This window comes from Mastigoproctus giganteus, chromosome 4 (genome assembly GCF_048544385.1).
Source record: "Mastigoproctus giganteus isolate SK-2022 chromosome 4, ASM4854438v1, whole genome shotgun sequence".
Lineage (NCBI taxonomy): Eukaryota > Metazoa > Arthropoda > Arachnida > Uropygi > Thelyphonidae > Mastigoproctus > Mastigoproctus giganteus.
Genome location: NC_143578.1, coordinates 158,852,038 through 158,871,375, shown reverse-complemented (window position 1 = coordinate 158,871,375; position 19,338 = coordinate 158,852,038). Strand labels below are relative to the sequence as shown.

Here is a 19,338-nt window from a genome sequence, read left to right as displayed (position 1 = left end):
AAAATTTGTGAAATAATTTAAAACGCTTTATTAACTGCAATCATTAAGAGAGAGAGAGAGAGAGAGAGAGAGAGAGATTAACAGTTTTCTTGTAGTTTTGTGTCCACTGTGGGACTCCTTGGAAAGTCAGTCACTTTGTGGATTCTCCTGGGCCTCTTACCCCAGCAGTAGTAGTGAGTATCCTGATAGCTGGCCCTGGAAAATAACATTCCCTCATTAACCCTTTATCAGTGATGAAAAATGCCTTGAATTTTTTTCTACATTTCTGAATATAGTCAAACTCTTACTGCAGTATTTACTAAAGTGATTTTTTTATAGTTTTCATACAGAAATTGCAATCAAGCACTGTCAGATTACCCACCACTGTCTTTGCAACTATTTGGCTTTTGCCTGAACAGTAGCTGGTACCAGACAAATGCTGATACTATGTTTAAAATCACAGGTTACTTTTTTTTGCTTCCCACACTAGTTCAATTAACATCTGCATTCTTATTCTAGTTGTTTTTGAAAGATTTATTGTGTTTTCATAGAGTAAAGATGATTATACAGAACCTGACATTCTTTTCAGATAGCCACCATACTTCAGGAAGCAAGATACATAGTCTCAAATTTCACATTCTGTGAAGCATGCCAAATTTGAAATACGAAAACAAAAGTAACTAATAGTATTGAATATACATAACGTTCATATATTAGCATTAGCATTAGTAGAGGCATTTGATGCAAGAAAGCAAGCTTATGCAGCATCAGCCAAAAAAATATATATAATAATAATAATAAAATAAATAAATAAAAAAATAACCACTTCCACTTCACCCCTCTCTTTGTTCGAAATACCTGTACAGCTGAGCTTTAAACTTATTTAGGCTATCAACTTCCACGACAAGGGATGGAAGTCTGTTCCACCAACCAACCACCCGCTGGCTAAAGACAAATTTCCTCACGTCTATCCTACATCTGTCTTTCCTGAATTTGAATTTATGCCCTCTCAGGTAATTATTCTGAGCAAGAGGAAGAATCCCATCAGCATTGAGCATGATCAAACCATTCAAGGCTTTATACACTTTATTCTCACTGTACAATTTATACAATTTATTCTCACTGTACTTTATACATATGTATTTTTGACTGTAAAATGACATGCTGTTTTTAATCATAGACATAGTAATTTTTTATTTTGTATATTTCTTTTATTTTCAATAATTTTTTTGTGTATTTACATGCTGAATTTTATCTTCTTGATTTTCTAGATGGATTGCGCCATGCTGCCATTAGTATAACTGGAATACAAGCATACCATCATCTAAAATTTGAGGGAGGGGTACATAGAGTTCAAAGAGTTCCTAAAACTGAAAAATCAGGAAGGATGCACACAAGCACTATGACAGTAGCAATACTTCCTCAGCCCTCAGAGGTAAAATGTTATTTTATTTTTATTTTATTATTCTTTTTTTTGACATTTTATATATGTATGCATAATTCAGAAATAAATTATACAAATATCATATAATTTTTTTGTAGCTTGAATATCTTAAAATTCTGCAAATACTGTATACCATGATGAAATTCACAGACTGAGATGTTGTATAATAATGCACTTTATTAAACGTTTAGGTTATTTTCATTACACCTATGTACAATTTGCATGATAATTGTATAATGTATGATATTTGTATAATAATTTCTATAACTTAAAGCCTTTTTTTTCTCCATAGCTCAGAATTTAAATGCCTCATCCCTTTGGCATCTCTGAAGTGGTGCCATCTGGATGGTGGCATTCAACTTAATCAACAGTAGCTGTATATATCTCTTACTCGAAATGCTACTTCATTGAAATTCTCATTGTGAAGAGAGTAACAATACGAGATGTTGTATAATGGTGATTGACGACATTTTATGCAAACTTTGGTTTGCTTCCATCACCTGCTTCTAGATTAGACCGGGGTTCGAGCCCGTGAGCCAACAAATACAGAGGATGCGGAAAGGTCACCGCATATCCCCAGAGCAATATGGCCTTAGTTGCTAATACTCCTAAATAATAACAACAGCTTCCATCACCTTTGTACAATTTGATACATATGAAAGATATTAGAATCTGTAATATTAGTATCCTGATGAGTTGTCGTTGAGAAGACAAAAGATACTTGTTAACTTCAGACTTGAATTTCTGTAGATCGTAATTTTTGGGAAATATGTGTGAAGGAAGATTGTCCCAGAAAAGAAAAGTAAAGTAGAAGGAATAAGTGAAGAAAGGGAAAAGCTGTTTCTGTGAATTTGGAGTTTGACACTGAATGGATGCCAACTGGTAGAGCATGTGTTCAGGCTGGAATGGAAAAGAGTGGGGGAACAGATGCCAATTTAGAAGAAACATTGCCCATGGAAGTCTTGTCATTCACTTTCTCAGAGTGGAGAGACTTTGTAAGAGATGGGTCATTAATTAACATGATTGCCCTTGAATGCAGTCTAGAAGCTTGCGAGAAGTTTTGGGAGCACCAGCCCCAAGTGTAGGAACAATATTCCATGGTAGGACAGTTCTGAGATTTGTGCATAGCAAGTAGTTATTTAGAAGAAAAGTAATGCCAAGACCAAAAAAGAAAACCAAGTTTTTTTGGATTTTGTGCTTTATGTCATGGGAGATTAAAGTCGTGGTAATTCTTAGTAGAGATTGTATGTAGAAATCTGAGCATCATTGAAGATGGGCAAACGAGAAGTAGACTCCTTTTTTGTGAGAAGTATGACAGGACTGAATTTTAAAAGGATTAAAATTAACTGAGTTAGCTTTGCTCAGCTGGAGAATTACCTGGAGATCAGCATTTAAGGAATTGGTAGAAGGTATTCATACCATCAAGATCTGGAGCTTTCTTAGCATCGGGATTGTTCAAAATCATTCTGACATCCTTTCGACGAAAGACCCAAACCTGCATTGACTGGAGTGTATTGGGAATTGTAGGAGGTGGTTTACCAAGATCATCAATACAAGAGTTGGAAAAAACATAGGATATTAGCAGGTCAGCTTTATTTTTGGCTGAGCTAGCAACAGAACCATCTGCTTTAGACAGAGGTAGGAATAGAGATGGGAAAAAATTGTGGCCAATAACTTTGGTAGGAGACCAGTAATTTGGACAAAAAGCAAGTTTTCTACTCTTAGCCAGTTTGGACTGATTACTAACTGCTCTACAATTGTTACGAGCTTTGGTATAGGCAGAAAATGAACCTGAAGATTTGAATGCAAGCCAATTGCAATATGCAACATTCTTATTTTGAATAGCCGTAGCACATTTATTGGAAAACTAAGGTTTACATCAGCTTTTCCTAAACTTTTTTAGTCACCGAATACTTTTCAACTCACAATATATTTACGGAACACTTATGAAACACAAGTTTAGCAGGAGCCAACAACCCCAGGGGGCTCACATCTGTTGAGTATGGGCTTGGCAAATCTCCAGGGTCCTGAGCTGGATATCATCATTATTCTTTTTCTTGGTGATTCCTTTCTACTTCTCTCTCTCTCTCTCTCTCTCTCTCTCTCCTCTCTCTCTCTCAGGGTAACTTGGGAATTTTTTTTTTTTTTGGCTGGTGCAGCATAATCCTCAGGCTTCCTTGTACCATATGGCTAATAATAATAATAACTGTTTGCTAATACTTTATTACATACGATGCACTGTGCATCAGAAGCATCTTTATTTCCAATACATGTAAAGCCAAAATTCAAATAACTGCCATCATACTTTCATTTTGGTCTTTTTTTAGTTGGTCCCTGTTTTTTCACTTCAGACTTTTGAGGAACAAAAGACTGCAATTGTTCATCCTCACTTTAAAGTGTGACAATATTGTGTTTGTTTTCATCGACCACAGTTGCAATACTAGAAGTAGTAGTAGTAGTAGTAGTGGTGGCACATGATGCAAGAAAGCAAGTGTAGGAGCTTATGCAGCATCAGCCAAAAAAAAAAAAAAAAAAAAATCACGCCATTCCCTCCAAATACCTGTCCAGTTCCTCCTTAAATATATTTAACCTATCAACTTCCACAACGACAGATGGAAGTTTGTTCCAGCAATTAACCACCCGCTGGCTAAAGGCAAATTTCCGCACATTTTTTCTACATCTGTCCTTTCTTAATTTGAACTTATGTCCCCGTAGGTTCGTAATCTGAACAAGTGGAAGGATCCCATCAGAATTCAGCGTGCTCAACCCATTCAAGGCCTTATAGACCTCAATCAGATCACCGCGCAGGTGCCTAGTCTCCAGCCACTGCAATTTGCAGAACTTAAGCCTCTCTTGGTAAGAGAATCCCTTCATTCCCCTCACCAATCGTGTTGCTCTTCTCTGTACACGCTCAAGCAAATCTACATCCTTCCTAAAATGAGGCCTCCAGACCTGTACGCAGTACTCAAGGCATGGCCTGACCATTGCCTTATACAGAGGGACAATCACCTCCTTTTCCCTGCTAGCAAAATTCCTATATATCATTGACAAAACCCTATGACCCGCCCTAGCAGCCTATCTGCACTGCTCAGAAAACTTCATATCTGACTGCACAATTACTCCCAGGTCTTTTTCATTTTCTACCACCTTAAGTGTAGTACCACACAGTTGGTACGTTTCTCTGGGGTTACTTCTCCCCATATGCAGTACTTTGCATTTGTCAAGGTTGAACTTCAGTTGCCACTTCTTAGCCCATCTGCCCAAATTATCTAGATCCTGTTGCAGTAGCACACTGCCATTACTGTCATTAACAACCCTGCCAACCTTTGTGTCATCTGCAAACTTCGACATTAAGCCTGATATACCTTCATCAATATCATTGATAAATACACAAAACAACAGTGGACCCAACGCCGAACCCTGTGGGGCTCCACTAATAACATTAGTCCACGAAGAGCAGCACCCATTGATTACCACCCTCTGTCTTCTCCCACTTAACCATCCTTTTATCCATTGTAGCAACTTACCCTTAATACCATTCTGCTCCAATTTGTACAGTAGTCTTCCATGCGCAACAGTGTCAAAAGCTTTCCTGAAATCCAAGTATATGATATCAAAATTATTTTTTGCATCCAGTTCCTTTGTGACCACATCATAATAACCAATCAAATTTGTCAGACAAGACTTTCCCTTAACAAACTCATGCTGTGTTTGAATTATTGCTGCAGTCTTGTCTAGATGATCCTGCAATGCATCTTTAACCAGTGACTCCATTATTTTACCCGGAACAGAAGTTAAACTAACTGGTCTGTAATTACTCGTGTCACCCTTGCTTCTCGTTTTATACTTGCTTCTCGTTTTATAGTTTCTTTTTTCAACCACAAATCCAGTCATTTATTTTAATAATAATATTTCGAAATACTGATAATTATCAAAAAAAATTTATACAAGGAAGTGAGTTTTGTTTTGATATCGGTATGCTTTCAAAATACAAGGCATAGATACACCATATATTATGATTTTGAAGAAAATATATGAGACTGATGCCTCCTTTATTAGACTAGACAAAGACAGTAGCAAATTTAAAATTAATAAAGGAGTCCGACAAGGAGAGACAATATCTCTGAAGTTGTTTACTGCTGCCCTTGAGGAAGCTTTCAGAAGATTAGACTGATTGCAGAAAGGAGTCAATGTGAATGGAGAGTACCTAAACCATTTTTGATTTGCAGATGACATTGTGATCATAAGCCATGATCCCAAAGAATTATAGGAGAATCTTAATCAGTTATGCAGAGTTAAGTAAGAATTTTGGACTAAAGATGAATTTGGCTAAAAAAAACATAATGATGAACAAGTATGCCTCAGAAAGGGATATAATCATTGAAGAAGCAGTAATTGAAAAGGTCGATTCATATACTTATCTGGGACAAGTCATTAGCTGTAATAATGATTAAATGGCTGAAAGTCAAGAGAACCCTAGGGGCTCACATCTGGTGAGTATGGGCTTGGCACACCCAGGATCCTGAGCTGGATATCATCGTTCTTCTCTTTCTTGATGATTCCCTTCTACTTCTGACTCTATCTATCTCAGGGTAATTCAGAAATTTTTTCTTCTCGGCTGGTACAGCATAAGCCTCAGGGGTTCCTTGCACCATATGGCTAATAATAATAATAAAGAATAAATTTTGGATGGATAGCATTCAGGAAATATAGTCACATACTGAGGAGCAATATCCCAATTTGTCTGAAAAGTAAAATAACGAACCAATGTATACTGCCCACCATGACTTATGGAAGTGAAACTTCGGCACTCACCAAAAGAATGGAAGAGAAGCTGAGAACTACACAGCGAAGAATGGAATTATATTAGGAATCAGACTGTTAGATAAGAAGATAAACACACATGGATTAGGTAGAAAACTCAAGTAAAGGACATTCTTATCAAAACTAAATAACTAAAATGGTCTTGGGCAGGACACACAGTTCAAAGGTATGATGACAGATGGACTAAGAAAATAACAGAATGGTACCCAAGAGGAGCTAGAAGAAAACCTGGAAGGCAACAGCAGAGATGGACAGATGAAATTCACAAGTATGTGGGTAATAAATGGATGGCCAATGCACATCGGAAGGAACTGGAAAGTTGCTGGAGAGGCCTTCATCCTGCAGTGGATTGAAAATGGCTGATATTATGATCTGTTCACTTCCCCCTCTCCTTCAACCCCTTGTACTCCAGGCTAAATTGCATATGAATGGCACGTTAGATCACTACATTGCTACTTTTTCGTGGATGTCATTACCTCTATGCAAAAGCCCGTCAAAATAAAGTGTTTCGAGGTCCATTTGATTTACAGTCTATGCCAGTATATTAATAACCGAAAAAAAAATAAAGTTAAAAATTATAATGATACAAAAGTGGTGTACCTTACAAGTATTCAAAATTTATTATTATTTTTTTTAATTATTGATTACGATTTTTCACAGAACACTTGTTCACATCTCATTGAACACTAGTGTTCCACGGAACACAGTTTGAGAAACACTGGTTTAGATAAAGGATGAAATTTTTAGGTGGAGTGTGGAATAGAGGATTCCATCCCTACAAAAATAATTTCACTGACACGATCTGAGCAAACATTGACATCAGCAGATTTGAAACAGTAGTCCGACCAAGGAAAAGAAGAAAAGAAATCTCAATGATCATCCCATTTTGCATTCTTTTGATGGCAAACAGCACAAGGTTGAGAATGGCCATGAGAGAAAGGCTTCATTGGAGAAGGGACCAGAGGACCCTTCACCTCGACCATCTACTTAGAAGGGTTGTTTGTGAGAAAAAGACCAAGTGTGTTGGGTATATGGTTTGGATTGTCTAGAATTCTGGTAGGCAGTGTTTTTTTTTTGGGACAGTATGCAATGGTACAGCATATTGGCACCTTTATTAACAGTGACATGTATCATTTCAATGCAGTACAATTTGAAATTTGTAATATTCCGTAAATTTTTTTTTCACAAGTTTACCTACTACTCAAATAAGCTTAAGAAAATTTTTTATTGAATCACTTACCAATAGACAGTGAAAAATTGCATATTTCACTGTCTAGGTGGTAGATGATGAGAGTCATCTACCACCTAGTATTGCCTGATACGCAGGGGGGGCGGCATTCTTCCATGTGGTGTCGGGGCCACACCTGATCCCCTGCTTACATTGGTTTTCGCCTGTTTGATCACCTGCGGTGTGCTAAGTGCCGTATTTTAGGACTTGCACATGGGGGTTATACCCATGATTGTGAAGGTGCAAGTACAGAATTTGGCTATCACGGACAACTGGTAGTGTCCGAAATTAGTTCTGTTGTTTAAAACCTTTTAGGGAACAACAAGGATCCAAACTATAAGAATATAGTTGAAAATATGTTGACAAACTTCGAGAAGCTGGGCTGCAACATGAATATCAGGATAAATTTTTAAACTCCCACATCGACTACTTCCAAAGTGTTAGTAAAAAACATGGTGAGAAGTTTTACCAGGACGTTAAAGACATGGAAATTAGTATTAGTATTAGTAACGGCCGCATGGTGCAAGAAAGCCTATGGCTTATGCTACACCAGCCAAAAAAAAAAAAAAAAAAAATCCGAACTAAACAATGATAATAAAAACAAAAAATAAATAAATAAATAAATAAATAAAATAAATAACTAAATAATAATGATTAATACATAAAAAAAATAATAATAAAATAAAAAATAAAAAGGAAATTAAACCTATCATCCTATGCGCTTCCCTTACCCGAAAGTACTATCCAGATGACCTTTGAATTTCCCCAAACTGTCGGCCTCTACCACCCAAGAAGGCAACTTATTCCAGTAATTTATAACCCGTTGGCTAAAATAAAACTTCCTGCAGTCCAATCTAAACATTTCCACCCGTAACTTTAATTTATGTCCCCTAGTTCTAGCATCATTTATAATCTTGAAAATTTTGTCCTCATTCATTTTACTGATGCCTCTCAGAGCCTTAAACACCTCAATCAAATCTCCTCTAAGGTGTCTAGTTTCCAAACTCTGCAACCCACATATTCGAAGTCTTTCTTCATAAGGACGCCCTTTTGCCGATCTCACCAGGCGAGTTACCCTTCTTTGCACCCTTTCAAGAAGCTCGATTGTCTTTCTTTAGGTGCGGTCTCCATACTTGAACACAGTATTCCAAGTGGGGTCTAACATAAGCCTTATATAATGGGATTATCACGTCCCTATCTCTACTTGCAAAAGTTCGATAGATCATCGATAGGACACCATGGGCCTTCCTTGCAACCTGTTTACAATGCTCAGAGAATTTCATGTCTGACCGTATCATAACACCCAAGTCCCTTTCCTCCAGTACTGGGTTTAGTTGAACTCCACCAAGTGAATAAGTTTTTTTTGGGATTACTGTTTCCCAGGTGTAATACCTTACACTTTGTTGGATTAAAGCACAACTGCCATTTTTCTGACCATTCCTGAAGTCTATCTAGGTCTCTCTGAAGAAGCTCAGCTTGACAGTGATCATTAACTACTCTACCAATTTTAACATCATCTGCAAATTTAGACATCACGCCCTCTATCCCTTCATCAATGTCGTTTATGAAAATTAAAAACAACAGTGGTCCTAATACTGATTCTTGGGGAACCCCACTTCTTATATCAACCCAATCTGAGGAATAGCCATTTATCACAACCCTCTGCCTCCTGCCCTGAAGCCATCCTTCTATCCATCTAAGGATTTTCCCAGTGATTCCAACCTGTTCCAGCTTATAAAGCAACCGCTCATGTGGGACTGAGTCAAAAGCTTTGCTGAAATCTAAATAAACAATGTCGAAATTATTCCCTAAATCCAGCTCGTGAGTGACCCTTTCGAAATAGCGAACCAGATTTGTTAAACGTGATTTTCCCTTTACAAAACCATGCTGAGTATCGTTGAGAATTTCAATTCGATCCAAATGATCCTGAATTCCACCCTTGATCATTGCCTCCGTGATTTTCCCTACTACTGAAGTCAGACTGACAGGTCGATAATTTCCAACTTCACTTTTAGAGCCACCCTTGTATGGGAGATACATTTGCACTTTTCCAATCCAAGGGAATCTCCCCAGAGTCTAGTGATGCTCGCATAATTAGCCTCAATGGTTCAATGCACTCGCTTGCCGCCTCTCTTAAGATTATAGGGTATATTCCATCAACTCCAGGAGCCTTACTGGTCTGTAGGCTCGAAAGTTTTTTCATTAAATAATCTTGCGAAATTTCAATATCATTAATTACATATTTTTTAACTTCGCTCCCACAATTTCCCATTGCCACAAAAGGCTTTTCATTTGTAAATATCGATGCAAAATAACTGTTGAGTTCATCTGCAACAGAAGCTGGTGTATTTATTACTATCCCCTTTCCCTTGTATGAGGTACAAGGGGAGGTGGAATGTCAACATGATGGCTGACTATTGCTGGATGCTGAAGAGGGACTGGTGCCTCCATAGCCAGGTGGGCAGGAACAGCAGTGCGTAACACACGCTTCTTTATTAGACCGGGGTTCAATCCCATGACCACCGCATATCCTGGAGCAATATGGCCTTAGTTGCTAATGCTCCTAAAAACCAAGTAACAAACAACAATAACAAGAGGGACTGTAAAGTAGAACGATCTGCAAGAAAATCAAAGAAACAAAAATTTGAAACATCGTAGATCAGTTTTAAAATAAGAGATGAGTGTTTAGTGGACTTTTTATCCTGCAGCGTTTTTTAATAGTTTTCAACATGTATTTAAATATAAAAGTCTGGTAAGTAAAATTTTGTTATAATTTCAGTGCATAAATTTTGCTAAAATTAATAAAAATTTGTGAAAAATCAAATTTTATTTTGTGATTTTGAAGCAACCTAATGTGAAGGAAACAAGCAGAAGTTATTTTGTAATCAGCATTAGAAAATGATTAAGAAATATTGTTTTCTGGGATAACTGGTGAATTTTTTTCAAAATGCTGAGTAGTGTAATTAATAATAAATACATTTTAAGTAACAACAAAACAATCATTTTATTCTGCAGTCCTATATGCTTGTTGGCATTTTGACTGGTCTGAATTTTGAGGTAGTTGGCACTTTTAAATGTTAGGTGTTTTGGGGTAGTTGGCATTTTGAACTACCTCAAAATTCTCAGTTTTTGTCAGCATTTTGAATGTTGGCCTTTTGAATAGTCAAAAGATCAATAGCTGCAGAAAAATACTAACAATTAAATTACCAACAAAAAACATTTATAATGGTTTTACAATAAAAATGTCAGCATTCTTGTTGTTGGTAATTTGAACTAAACCCATTGTTTTTCACATTGATTGAATAAAAAGTTTAAAAATGTGTTAATTTAACTAACTCAGTTTACTGAAACATCAAAAACTTCAATATCAAGTTGAATTTAAAAAAAAAGGCTCAAGTTTGTATAATATTGTACTTATATGAAGTTTTATACACAGGCAGTTCCTGCTTTACGAGTTCTTTTTTTCAAGTATCAAGTATCAACAGAATCGAAAATACGAACATTAATCACAATAAATATATGCTAAACATTCTTAAATATAGAATTTCAAACAATGCACGTAGGTGTACGGTACAGTACTGCTGTGCGTGCTTTTTGTTCGGGCAGAGATAAGAAGGGAAGTGAAACTCTTAAAGAATTTTGGAAAGAATTCCATATTTTAGATGTAATCGAAATAATAAAATGAGCCTGAGTCTGGGACAAAATTACAGAGAAGAACATGAAAGATGTTTGGAATAAACTCTGTCATCAGTTTATTGATAATTTTGAAGGATTTCAAGAACCAGCAGAGATAGTACAAAATGAAACAGAAGCTGTCGTTAATATTATTAACCAATTGCAGCTTGAGGTCTCTGCAACTGAAATCACTGATTTGCTTCAATTACACAATGGAGAGCTCACAAATGAAGACCGCATTGAAATGGCAAAATGTGAAGAAGCTGAGGAAGAAGAAGAAGATTTAATAGCTGAAACTCCTGTTTGTTCCTTCACTCTCAAGGGACTTGACAAAGCTTTTCAACACAGAAAAAGCAGTTGAGATTTTCAAGTCACAAGATTTAAATTTTGAGTGCACTAGAAAAGTTGCTACAGACTTAAAAAATGCTTATGCATGCTATCGTGAAATTTATAAAGAAAAGAGAAGACAACTTTTGCTTACAACAAACCAACGAGTGAAAAACCATCAACGAATGTGCATTTAGTCGATGGTGATGACGAATAAACATTCTTTAACATTTGTATGACATAAATAATTTCTTTATTATTATAATTTGCTTGATTCTGAAGGCTATGTTTTCAATTCTTTGGATAAATAAATCATTGTTTAAGCATAAACTATTGTTTTGTTGACCTTTATTTAACATTATCATGGTAAAATTTCATTGCTGAGAACATAATGCCTGGTTTTTAGCATTACGTCTATGGGAAATTAATTCACGCTTTGCAATCGCACATTAGGAATGTATTAACTCATAAAGTCGGGAACTACCTGTACATATTTTCTTTATTATTTTTTAATTAATTAATTATTTTTTCTGTTTTGAAGATTGATGTTTCCCTTAATCCAAAAGATCTGACTGTGGAAACAAAACGTTCCAGTGCACCAGGGGGACAGCATGTCAATACAACTGATAGCTGCGTCAGAGTTACTCACCTTCCTACAGGTTATTAGTATTTAATTATATAATATTGGTGTAGATACACCATAGTTTATCCCAGTGCTTTTTTTGTAAAAAACTAGGTGCCGGTACTCATTCTTTGCTATCAGGAAAAATTGAAAATTAAAAAGATATGAAAAGTACTCTAAAATTTTTTTGTTCCTGATATTGTTACTTTAGTAGTAATGTTTTTGGAATAAGAACAACAAATTTAGTATATTAACACAGTTTATTAAGCATAAATTTATTATTAAATGTATATAAAAAATAAGTAAAATGTGAGTAAAATAAGTAAATAAATCAGCCAACTACTGAGTGCCGGGCACTCGGGATGAAGGGTCCGTAGTCACGAATGGTCGTTAGTGTAGTATCTCAAATACATGGCATTATGGTAACTGAAAAAGTTTCTAATACTCCGGATTGGCCTGAAACTGAGGAACTAACGAAAACGTTGTCTGTTTGAGTCTTTCCAGTTGTTGTGAATGACAAGGGTGGGAGAAGTGACTCAGACTTCTTCCTGGAGAAGCGATTAAAGTCTTGGGGAGAGACGACTGGCAGGTGACGGCCGTGCAAGACTCTGCACAGGCACCTCCCCACCACTGCCGCCTCAACACTGGCTCTCTGAGTACCTCCTGGCCAGGACAATTTCAGCTTTAAAAATTGTTAAAAAATATTTCTCATCGCAAAATTTATAAATGACCTTTATAGAATTATTAACTAACTATTTAGCAACCTTTTTGTCACCAAAAGGAGAGTTACTTAGTACAAAAGAATCGAAGTGCAAATAAAAAATTGCTTTTTTAATTTTAACACAAAAAGTAAATGACAGGTTTCAATCGAAATAATTTTCCCTTGATAAGCATTGAATAACGCATAGCTAATTTGATTTTTAAATTTTTAGCTCCATTAGCGAGGGAAATAGAGGGAGGGACACCCAAAATTCCTCAAATTTTCCTGTCTGACGCCGCCATTTTTAATTTTTAAAATATTTTAAACCTACTAGTTGAGCTCTTTCCAACGGTGTATAATAAGTTATAGGTTGTTTACATTATGTCCCCCCACATTTTACCCCCATTTCTCAGACAAATTTTTGTCAACAACGATCAATATGGCATTATGTTGGCCCAAATGATGTACAAACACACAAGTCAATAGGTTGAGTGGTTCCAGAGATACAATGCTGTGACAGAGACAGACAAGCGAGTGACATTATAAGGGTCCTTCGTTAGATTACGGACCCTAAAAATAATAAATAAAAATAATTTCATAATAAAGTTTTTGTAGAATATTCCAAATTTTTATTAAGTTTTCATCCGACAACCCTATGCCGACTTCTTTTCTTCCTCTTTATGTGCCTCTAGCTGAATGACGTTTCCAAAGCAGCCACGAATCGACATATTTTGCTGGATCGAAGCGGGTCAGCAGTGGGGCCTACAATATTAAGAAACAGTAGTGAAGAAACTGTTTTTGCCATCAACGAAGCTCTGGTTGGGCTGGCGATCAGATTCATTTGTGAAAATCCTCATTCGCATTCACTCGATGAAATTGGTATCGTACTCAGAGCGTCCATCAAATGCTTCAATTCTTCCGAAACCATCTTTTCAATTAGGTATTCCTGAAATCCACAAATTGTATCTCTTTCATTTAACTGTAACCTGATTGACAATTTTCTAACTTCATTCTCACCAAATGCCAACATTTCTTTTTTAGAAGTTATTAATACCTTCGTTGTCCTCGTTTTACTTCTCTCGTCATCGGTATTGTCACTAGTTCTTAAATTTGATATTTTTCTTATCTTTGTTTTTTTTTTTTTTTTTTTTTAACTCTCCAAAATGTCAGTGTCATTGGGATATTCAGGTACTGTGACAATACGGAAAAATGTGGATAATGCACTTCCGCAAAACAACAGACAATTATTTGTTGGGGTAAAAGAAAATCACTCCCTCCTAATTCTCGAATGGGGTGCTTACAGTTGATTCACAGCGATGTCCAACCTACGGCCAGCCTGGAAAGTGAACTAAAACAGCATTTTAATTTTTGTTAATTATCAAAAAAAATTCTAATTAAATGTTTTGTTCAGTAAATGTAATTGTGTATCGTACTTAATAAAATTTCTGAATATTTTCAATTTTACTTTTACATGCAACAAGATATGGAAAATGTAACGCACTAAAGAAATCTAACTTTTTTTTTTTTTTAATATGGCCCCTGTACTGGAAAAGTTTGGACACCACTTCAGTAGAAGGTGGGCCAGAGCCTATTGGGAATACCCCTTGATCTGCCTGCTCACTCTTGACCAGAGTGACTTCTCCGTATGTGGGACAGGTGGTCGGATAGGTTTTTACCATGTACCACTAAGTTGTAGAATGCTTTAGCTCTCTTAATTCGCGCAGCATCAGCACTAATTGCCTAAATTGCCGAGTTAATTCTCTCCTAATCCGTTCTCTATATGAAAATTTTCTTGCCCAACAGAAACTATTTTAAATAAATTTTAAATCAAAATAATTAAACAGAGGTCCGATTGAGTAATTTAGAATTATAAAAATGGTTATACAGTTTTATATGGAAAATATCTTAACAATAGAGAGTGAAAAATGCAAATTTAGTTAAATAATTTTAAGCTTATTTGAATAGCAGGTAAACATGTGAAAAAAATTTATGGAGAATATTACAAATTTCGAAGTGCACTGCATCCAAATGTGCCGGTACGCCGTACTGTTGCGTACCGTCCCAAAAAAAAGCCCTGGTTTATACATAAATTTAAACTATGTGTGTAGTGTAAAAGGCATCATTTTAATTGTATCTCACATATTGTGGCTGCCTTCACAACGAGATACCAGGTATTGCACTACTTTGAATAAGTAATGTTTCTCTAGTAGAGAAGACTACTGTTATTTATTCTTAGTGGATACCAACACCCAGATGGCACCGTTTCAAAGCTGTTGGTCTATTATCGGTGGGTGGGCAGGTACCCTGGTAATGCAACATGCCATCACAATTGCGAAGTAATTCCACAATATGAGAGATACTAAATGGTGTACAAATAATGTATTTAAAGATGAAATGCACAAGGCATAATTATATATGGGTTTTAAATAATTAACTATATAATATTGGTGTAGATACACCATAGTGTACCCATAAATTTAAATTATGTATGTAGTGTAAAAGGCATCGTTTTAATTGTATCTCATATTGTGGCTGCCCTCACAATTTAAAACCCATATATAATTATGCCTTGTGCATTTCATCTTTAAATAGGTTATTCGTATTAATCACACCAATTTAGGCAATGAAGCAAATTTATTCTGCATTAGCTTAAAAAAAAAAACTTGTGTCAATCAGAATTTGCTCATTGTTAAAAAGTAACTATCCAAATCTGCCTTGAACTTCATTAGAATCTCTATTTCAGTTACCTTGAGAGGCAACTTATTTACAGTTATCAACAGCGTGCCACTTGAAATTGAACTACATGAGATCTTATATTAATTTTTTTTTTTTACCCAAAATTTAATATTTTTTGTTATTTGCCAATGCAAAAATATTCTATTTCATTCATTCTGCTTATTCCATTAAGGGATTTAAACTTCCATCGTGTCAGTGTAGTTTCCTGCTCTGCAGTTCACATCTTCTGAGGTGCTACTGATAGGGACAACTCTTTACATTCTCAGCCAATCTAGCTTGCCTTTCTTTAGACCCTCTCTAGTGGTTCCATATCTGTTTTAGGTGAGGCCTCCAGACCAAATGTCATCTCATCATTATTTTATGAAGAGGAATAATAGTATTTGTCCATTTCAGAATGATTCCATGGATCAATGAGTTTATGGGGGGGGGTAAGCGATAGGAGACACAGATGCCTCCCAGCCTACAACTTTAGAGTAAAAGCCTGAGAAGTCATCAAAAAAAAGAGAAAGGTTTCTGTGTTAGGTTTTTCTCAACAGTTAACAAGAATATGGATATCAGACTAAATTAGAAGCCTCTAAATAGGCCTACAAGGCTGGGACAATTCAAGTTGATGATTAAGCTTCACACCAGCTGGAAGATAAATAAATTCGATACTGTAACTAAAAACACTTTATTTACAATAAAATAAATATAAAATAGATATATATTTACAATAAAAATAAATAACACTGGTAAAATATACAGTAATACCCCGACTTACGCGAACTCGGAGTTACGCGGTTCTTGATTTTTTTCGTTTGGCAACGCTGCCGCCCACTATCTTCAAGGTCGTTTTTCATATGTTATCGATATACGGTGCGACGGCGGAGAATGAGAGCGAAAGATGAACAAAATTCAACTTTGTTGCTTTTATGTTTTTATATCAGTGAAGGGGAAACACATTTCACCATAATAACGTAAAAACCAACACAATTCCAGCTATCGGTATAATCGCAAATGCAATTAGATCGAGTTTACTACCAGTTTATAACAGATTTCACTAGCAGAAACGCAACTGGATTTTTATTGTTTTATGGTAGTAACCCCTAGAAATGTGAGGTGTTAATAGTGTATCTCTGCCTTTATGGTGTTGTTTATTCAGTTGCTACATGCGCGCAGCTTTGTTTATGCGTATCAAGCGTGCCTCCTCGTTTTGTAATTGTGCTTTATTCCCTAAAAATGAGTAAAATACTTAATTAAAAGGTGTGAAAAGGAAGCGTCCTGGTGAAGACACTGCAGATTCAGAGAGAAAAAGAAAAGCAATTATCGATAAACAGAGGCGGACTGGGTCAAAAATTCTTACCCGGGGAAAATTTATAGTGGCCTCATACTATGGTTTATGGCCAAAATCACACTGGCCCACCGGGGTTTCCCCGGTAAGGCTTATGGCCAGTCCACCTCTGTTGATAGAGAAAAAATATGAAATTGTGAAACGCTTTGAGCGAAATGAAAGACCATGTGATATTGCACGTGCTACAGGCCTAAATGAAGCAACGGCGAAAAGCACATGACAATTGCAAACTTGACAGGTTGAAAATTGAAAAGGGCTCAATTGTAAAGGGCTTAAAAATTTTAGAAAACATAGACTCCAACGAAGAACGCGTTATAGCTACAAAGCAAGGAATAAAAAAAATTATTAGCTTGCTACGAAGAAATTCTGCGTGAAAAAAAGAACGCGATGTGTCGTCAGACGAATTTGTTAGATTTTATGAAGCCATCGACATCGAAATAACTTTTTTACGTAAGTCATTTGTTTTTTTTAATACATATTTTGTATTAATATGTATAAAGAACTGCAATTTTATTAATATTTTTCTTCTAAACTAGTGTTTTTGTTAGTCCTTGGTCCCAATTAAGCAAAATTTATATGTATTTATATGCAAAGTTGTACCCCGACTTACGCGATTTTCGTCGGACCCACCTATCGCGTAACTTCGGGGTATTACTGTACTAAAAACCTAGAAATTAAAAGCGATAAAATTTGCTGTAGCTTTTGGAGGCAGCAGTCTCCTTACTCAGCAGCATATGTCTACTTTGCGGCACATCCTTAAGTAGCAGATCCACGGCACACATCACATGGTTCCACGGTTGGAATTTTCCATTTGCACACCGGGACCGGAAATGGCTCGGGAGCACGCTAGCCGAAACCGTTCATCATGTCCGAGAACGACGGTTTCCAGGAGGGGGTGTAGACGTACACCCCTATCCCTATTAATAGTATTGCTAGCTGCCCCAGTACGTAAGCTCTCAAGCCATTTACGGTCCTAGAACCCCTGTGCATGATCTGTGATGACAGCATCCTCCGGGGAAATTTGATGTTGTTTCTCCCAGAAATGTTCTGCCACAGCAGACTTTCCATAATTTGCAGACTTTATTGCGTTTACATGCTCCCCCAGCTGGTCTTTCAATCACTGCTCTGTCTCACCCACATAACACACCCCACAATCGGCGCCTCCGTAGCCAGGTGGGAAGGAGCAGCAGTGCATAGCACACGCTTCTTGATTAGACCGGGGTTCGAGCCTGTCACCATCAAATATGGAGGATGCGGAAAGGTCAGGGAATGACCATCGCATATCCTGGAGCAATATGGCCTTAGTTGCTAATGCTCCTAAAAATCAAATAACAAACAAACAAACAAACAAACAGTAATTGCAAATGCCTCAGCATCTCGACCAGCTGGGTTGGTGTGACTAGAAAACGGAAGCCAGCTGGAGTTGTGAACATTAAAATCATCAAGGAAAATTACCTCACTGTTAAAGATAAAGAAATGGATGAAACAATAGATGTTATGCAGCATCAGTTCTGCAAGTTTCATTGTGAGAACCTACCAAACACTTAGGAAAGAAAAAAGAATTGATGTACAGTGGGCCTTCGGTGGGGAACTCACAAATGCACATGGAAGCCTGAAATAATTGAACTGTTTATAACAAATTATTCCAAGTAATGCATAGCATTTTAACAATTCCTCATAGCAGTGCCATTGTGTGAGAGACCATTCTTTTTTTTTTTTTTTTTTTATGAAAACCCCAAACACGAGAGGTATTTGAACATATAGTACTTAGTACCGTGCTTGGGTTGGAGGTTGAGAAGACGAAAGAAGATATTTGTTGATGTTCGACTTGAACTTCTGTAGACTGTAATTTTCAGGAAATAGGTATGAAGGAAGGTTGTTCCAGAAAACGGCAGTTGAATGAATAAACGAGGAAGATAAAAAGTTGGTTCTCTGAGTTTGAAGTTGGACGGTAAATGGATGTTGGCTGGTGGCGGCACATGTTCGGACTGTTTTGACAGAGAGAGAGAGAGAGCGGTAATTATAGAAGCCAATTCAGAAGAACAGTGCCCATGGAAGTATCTGCAGAAAAGGCATGCAGCAGAAACAGTACATCTATGAGACAGCGAGTGGAAAGACCCTATTAGAGAGGGGTCATTAATTAACCTAACTGCGATCTTCTAAATGGAATCTAGAAGCCTGAGAGAGGATTTGGAGGCGCTGCCCCAGATGTGGGAAAAATATTCCATTCCATGGTAGGGCAGATTTGCGATTTGTACAGAGTGAACAACTGTTTTGAAGAAAAGTAACGCCGAGAGGGAAAGAGAAAAACCAAGTTTTTTAGATGCAGAGGAGGCAATATTTGTAATGTGCTTGTGCCAAGAGAGATTAGAAGTCAGGGTAATCCCCAAAAGAGATATATCATTTTGCCTAGAAATCGGAGTGTCACCAAAGATAAGCATAGGAGCAAAAGAATCGATTTAAAGAATTGGTA

General features: G+C 36.6%; 1 protein-coding gene across 2 annotated transcripts in view; it reads left to right on the top strand.

Annotated features, from left to right (window-relative positions):
• The window catches only part of mRF1 (mitochondrial translation release factor 1), a 128,311-nt gene that overhangs the window by 72,645 nt on the left and 36,328 nt on the right, over positions 1–19,338 (top strand). For both annotated transcript variants that reach the window (XM_090371840.1, XM_090371839.1), the window contains exons 4-5: positions 1,251–1,414; positions 12,019–12,136. In XM_090371840.1, coding sequence (XP_090227966.1) covers positions 1,251–1,414; positions 12,019–12,136 — 282 coding nt within the window. The remainder of the gene's footprint in view (positions 1–1,250; positions 1,415–12,018; positions 12,137–19,338) is intronic.